At 37.8% G+C, this 6,634-nt stretch overlaps 1 protein-coding gene across 1 annotated transcript; it reads left to right on the top strand.

The window, feature by feature from the left end:
• The first annotated feature begins 3,807 nt into the window (after nt 1-3,807).
• Nucleotides 3,808-5,236, top strand: LOC143631568 (uncharacterized). Its single transcript, XM_077100290.1, has one exon. The coding sequence runs from the start codon at nt 4,191-4,193 to the stop codon at nt 5,142-5,144; it is 954 nt and encodes a 317-aa protein (XP_076956405.1). The 5' UTR covers nt 3,808-4,190; the 3' UTR covers nt 5,145-5,236.
• The last annotated feature ends 1,398 nt before the right edge of the window (nt 5,237-6,634 follow it).

Here is a 6,634-nt window from a genome sequence, read left to right as displayed (position 1 = left end):
AGTACCGGCAAGAATTTAGGTTTATATCACCCGACACTTACTTGTTTGTCAAGCCTATCTACACATTGTGAATGATTTTGTTGGCTTCTAATCTACTCTTTTCATGCGCTAGGATCATTGCATATCAATGTACTATCATTTTCCAATGTTCGGATCAATTTCTCAAAATTTAAAAATTTTAATTATCCGACTCCCTCTAAGCAGGAGCTCTCTCTAAACGGGACAATTCCTTTTAGATTTTCTTAAAAGTAATATAAAATCTTTTTGGTAAGTCAAATGATTTGTTTTTGCTTTTCTTAAGATGAATTGAAAATCTTTTTGGTGAGTTAAACTTAACTCATTGTCTCCCTCTAAAATTATGACATATTTGAAAAATATTTACAATTTTAAAACAAAAAGGATAGATAGGTTGTTTTAATCAAAATTTATCATGCCGAGCGATTCGACCAGAAATTCAAATCGGGCATGATCGATGGCTTTAGTGAAAAGGTTAGCAAAGTTGTTGTCAGATGGACTATCTTAAGCAAGCATTATCACATTGTATGACAAAGTTGAAGAAATTCAAACCGAGATCCAACAGCTGATGTTGGATCCATCACTTAAGAGAAGCAGTTGGATGAGGTTGGTTTGAGAAATGCTCAAAAAGTTGTTGTTGAGCCATTTAAACAAGGCTTCCCTTCCATGAAGTTTATCCTCACATGTCGCTTATGAAAGACTCGAATCCGCCATCAAATGGTTTAGCATCAAATAGCAAGGGTTTGTCTCCCATCATATGCCGGGTGCAATCACTATCTAAGTACCTAATACTATTGATAGTCCTCCTTGATTGACCCTGCATGCACTAAGCGTTCAAATAGACATGTGTTCCCGGGATACTTTTGTCCCGAGAAGGCCAACCAATCGACCAAACTTGATTTTATTTCCTAAAAACCATTTATTTCTTGTTGGATCCTCATTTGATGAAGAACAGTCCTTAGAAATCCAAGTAAAAACTTGTTCCTTGGTTTTTGAAAATTTGGACTTTTCTTTTCTTGATTTTGAAACTATTTTTGGTGAATCCTCAGACTTTACAGTCTTAGGATCCTTTTTGATTTTATCCTTCTTGGTTTTTCAAAAAGGTTTCTTTTTGTGTTTTACTTTATTTACTTTAGATCTCACATCCATTTCACCGGGTTCACTATTAACTTGATCAGTCCTACTAAAAGCTCCTTTTGGGGACTGACTAAGCCGCCTTTGAATATCAAGCTGTTGCTTGAACCAGTGCTTGCAATGTCTTGCAAGGTGAGAAGAGTGACCACACACAAAACAACACTTTCTCCTAGGAGTACCAAAGAACTCATCTGAACTATAAAGTGGTTGGTGCGATGGGAAAGGTGATCCTTGGAAAGGAACATGATTATAAAACACATTTGTGTAATATGGATCAACAAAATTTTGTTGATAATGACCATAGTAGTTGTTATCACAGAAGTTGTATGGATGAGGATTTCTTGATTGATTGAGAAAATGATCGTTTATTTGGTGGAACATATTTACAAGAAGTACTTGTCTTTTCATTTTCAAAAACTTTGCTTTTACTTGAATTATCCTCAGTCTCACAACTTGATGATGAACAACTTGATATGTTCACCTCAACAGGCCTACTTTCGTTGACACATTTTTCAACCAAAGTTTCATCACAAACAGTTTCATAATCTGAGTCAGAAGAAGAACATTCATTTTCATTGCAACCGTTTGTACAACTATCATCACTTGAATTTTCATAAAATACATAATTTGACCCTGACTTTAAACTTCCCAACATGGATTCACAAACTTTATTACAAACTGGATTGTTAATAGTTTGTTTTGGTTAGATCCACACATGATTCAAAACGTGATTCTAACTTTGTTTTTAGCTTACAACCCAGGTTAACCGTCCCACATTCACCACCATTTACATCACCTGCTACACAAGACACATTGATGTCAGATTTCTCAGATGATGGGACTGGAGCAACAGTTTGAGAGGCAGCAGGAACAAATTTCACAGGCTTTGGTATTCTACCAACCCCATATTCCATTTCCTCGTCTGGAAAAGTATTATAGTTAAAGTGGGGCAAGCTAGTGTAATTATCATTCATCGGTGGAGGTACCGTTGAATAATCATATCTTAGCCCCGCTTTAACTTTAGTACTTCTCTGGGCTCCAATAAGATCATCCTATTTCTCAGATGATGCTTCAAATCTTTCAACTTTCTTTTCCTTTTCCCTTTTGTCAGAAGCATCAAGTTTTAACTTTTCAATTTCATCTTTTAAATCATTAATTATATTTTTATAATAAACAACATTATGCTCTTTTTGAAAAATTTTAAGTTTAAGATTTGCCACATCATCATGATGATTTTTAATCTTTTCAACGTAGATATTGTCAGCCTTTACATATTCAGCATTTAATTGACAAAGTTTTGCATTTTCTTTCAAAACTTCGTCCTGAAGATATCTATAATATGTAACCTTATTTACGCAAACTTGAGTGCATAGATTGTGATTTACCTCATCGACTGGTGATGTGTCAGGAATGATAGGACATGCATGACTGCTTTTACCGGCAGCACTTGTCCAAACTTTATTACTTGACCCAACTTTATTTTCTTTGGACTGATTGTTCATTTGGAGCTTATCTTCCATTATTTCAAAAGACTTGATGGTAGAAGCCAACTCTGAGAGTGTCATGGTATACAGGTTTGTGGTTCTTTTGATGGTAACAACATTGATGTTCCATGTGTAAGGTAATGAATTCAACAACTTTATGTTGATCTCAAACAAACCATTGATGATACCGACACTACTCATTTAATATGTATAAACATGTCGAATTCTTCTTTTAATATTTTCTTTCAGCTTTCTCCCATATTCAGATTTCCTCCAATCTCAGGTTCGTAAGACATTTTTAAATTTATTTTTTTTTTGCTACAATACCAAGTTGCTACAGTGCCGAGTCGCTACAGTGTTTTGCATGAGTCGCTACAATGTTTCGCATGAGTTGCTATAGTACCCGTGCGAAGCGAAACGATTTGCTACAGTACCCGTGTGAAGCGATTGCTACAGTACCTTGTGCGAAGAGATTGCTACAGTACCCGTGCGAAGTGAAACGATTGCTACAGTACCCCCGTGAGAAGTGAAACGATTGTTACAGTATCCTCGTGCGAAGCGATTGCTACAGTACCTTGGCGATGCGATTGCTACAGTAGGTCCTCAAGATGGATCTCAAGACTTGACTCGGATCAATCCGTGTTGTTGGTTAGTGGAAATCACCAACGACACTCAGATCTCAGATCTTAGTTTTGTTTAGTTTATTTGCTTGAAGATAAGAGAGAAGAAGTTAGAGAGAAACTTCTTAATTTCCAAAGGAGTTGTGAAAAGGGTTATGGAGAAATGGGTAAAGTGCTATTTATATAGGGTCCTCATTTCTCCAAACTTTACATAATAAACCTACAAAATAAACGTACCGAGTACATACTACACTGACTAAAACAAAATAAAACAACATATACAATCCTAAAAACAATATATAATATTGGCTCTACATCTTTTAACAGAAAGGCTCAGCCCCGACAAGATGCTGGAACCATACCACCAAAAGATGATTACAATACACGTTCCTGGGCCAGCAGAATTAGCTAACGAACGGGGTTGGAAGCTCGTTAGAAAAGACAAAACCTTTTAAGGTTAAAACATTTGAGTTTAAGAGTTTTTTTTACTTCAAATCTCACAAACAAAACAGAATAAGATTAAAAGAAATTCAAAAGAAAAATTACATAATATGCAGAGGCAAAACAAGATGTATGAATGAAAAACTGAGAGAAAATGATGCGCACTCATATAGAAAATACAAAGGTTTCTTGGAAAGATGCGCACGACTACACTGCCTCTGAAATCAACGGAAATTAATCACCATCTTCACGGATTTTATGCAAATTCACGGACTGGCTTCGTAGTTCGCAATATCAACAAAATTACAAAATCTCGACTTTCGATTCCTGATTTCAACAGTTGTAGCATGATGACTTGTTCTAATTCTACGAAGTTGTTTTCCGCATCATCACTTCTTCATTCACGGGTTGCATTTATCAACTCTTCTATAAAACACATATAGTTTCTAGCACCAAACCCTAAAACACACAAAACAGTATTCCCAGAACCCTAAACATGGGTTCCAAGGTCCCAGCCATGTTCTACATCTTCTTGATTTGCATGTCCACTACTTCTTTGCCTTTGGTGTTTGGTTGCAAAAACTGTCCACCTTGCAGCCCACCTCACCACAAACCACACCCTCCTCCCACTAAACCACCACATCACGGTGGAGGAGGTAAGGGTCACCCACCTAAAGGTAAACCACCCAAGGGTCACCCGCCTATTGTCCTCCCGCGTCCCCCACCGGTTACTAGACCGCCTGTTCTCCCTCCAATTGTACATCCTCCACCGGTTAGACCACCTATTGTCCTTCCACCAATAGTTCATCCGCCTCCTGTTACTAGACCGCCTATTGTCCTTCCACCAATTGTGCATCCTCCACCGGTTAGACCGCCTATTGTCCTTCCACCGATAGTTCATCCCCCACCGGTTACTAGACCGCCTATTGTCCTCCCACCGATCGTTCATCCTCCTCCGGTTAATCCGCCTGTTGTTCTCCCACCTATAGTGATGCCCCCTCCTGTTGTAGTGCCACCGCCTGTTTTACCACCACCTATTTTGCCACCACCTGTGATCACTCCTCCAGTTATACTTCCACCACCTTCTCCTTCCTATCCCCCGTACACGCCCCCTGGTGGCGGTAAAGGAGGGAAAGGAGGTGGTGGCAAAGGAGGAGGAGGAGGTGGTGGCGGTGGCATATTGCCAACATGTCCCATAAATGCACTGAAGTTAGGGGCATGTGTGGATGCACTAGGAGGATTGGTGCATATAGGGTTGGGGAATCCTGTGGAAAATGTGTGTTGCCCAGTGCTTAAAGGGTTGCTTGAGCTGGAAGCAGCAGTGTGTCTTTGCACCACCATAAGGCTAAAGGTTCTTAACCTAAACATCTTCATTCCTCTTGCTCTTCAAGCCTTGGTAACTTGTGGGATGACTCCTCCACCTGGTTTTGTGTGTCCTCCTCTAGTTTAAATAATAATAATAATGAAAAAAATACAATAAGGTCAACATGCACGCTGGCTAGGTAATCATTAACGAGGATGTTTATTCAACTAGTTATTAGTTGTTGCTTGTTTCTGTAATTTTGGTACTTTTATGTATTAATCAATGTAGTTAATGTAGTTTTCACCTATCTTTCATGTGATCCCACATATAGTAATACGTCACTTGTATGAATATGTTATTAACATTAACATGCAAGTGATTAACTTATTATAAACTTTAATGTAAGTTAACTTAGCTTGGTCTTGACTACTTGGACTATTTCGATTCGATCCTTTAACATGAATACAAGATTCATGGTCTTCGCTTTTAATAATAACCAACTGTTATTGTGTAATAAAGCAACTGATTGTGTAAACCAAATATAAACCGATCAGTGATTAGTAATTAGTCCAAGTGGGATGTGTTCAAATGAAGCAGCATTTTTTCACAACTAGATAATATCAAATTGTATTAGATCTTGTTTTATAAAATTGGATACATTAGTGGTGGGTAAAGCCAAACAGTTTACTAATATCAAACTGATTACAATAAATGGTGGGTAAACAAGCAATAAGTTGTGCTAGCTCTGCAACCCCCTTTTAGATAACAAATCCGGTTCTGCTAAAAACAAGGTTTTCGGTCTTAGGGGCCGAAGAAAACATGACCCCACTGAACCCACAGCCTCCAAAGCTAGAAACCCAAATGTATCAAATAACTTAAAAGCAATCTTATTATGAACCTTAATGGAAGTTATTATTAGATCATGAACTTATAAACTGAAAATTAAATAACTTAATCATGCAACTTTTGTAAATTAATACCCAAATGTATGGCTAAGATATACGCTACTATAGTTAATCTTAGGCCTAAAAGGTGTGATTAGCATCAAAATACATCAACATCATCATCATCATCGTACTCGGTATATCCCACCAATAGCAAAACTATGATAGGGTCTGAGGAGGGTAAGATGTAGACAACCTTACCTCTACTCCATGGGAATAGAGAGGCTGCTTCCAGCGAGACCCCCGACTCAATAGTGGTTTTGTATCAAGTCTTAGACATAAGACACATAACACTCAACCATCATGACCCCAGCCGATTGGTGCATGTACCCTTGTCTTTCGGTTATCAATGCCACCACATGATGCCCGGTTAACCTTCCGTCACTTTTAACGCTATTTTCACGAAATTAGTAAAATAACGTCAAAATTAGTGCAATTTCACGAAATTAGTGAAATTAGCATCAAAATACATAAAACTATTTATACAACACTACAAAATAAGGGAGTATCACGAACGGTCATATCCGCAAGTAATAAAGTCGATGGTCATCCATAAGTTACCATCTTGGCGGCTTTGAAAGTTCTATATATTTATCTTCCTGTAGTCACTCCTAAAAGAAAGCAAGACTGGCCCAACCACTTTGATGGCCTAAAACGATGTTTAAAACGGAGCCTTGTTGAGAAAAAATTATC

Source organism: Bidens hawaiensis, unplaced genomic scaffold, assembly GCF_021521415.1.
Source record: "Bidens hawaiensis isolate Kalapana, Puna unplaced genomic scaffold, B.hawaiensis_p1.1 tig00006109_1, whole genome shotgun sequence".
In the NCBI taxonomy this organism is placed as follows: Eukaryota; Viridiplantae; Streptophyta; class Magnoliopsida; order Asterales; family Asteraceae; genus Bidens; species Bidens hawaiensis.
Note: the sequence above shows the minus strand (reverse complement) of the source record. Positions and strands in the feature narration are given on the sequence as shown.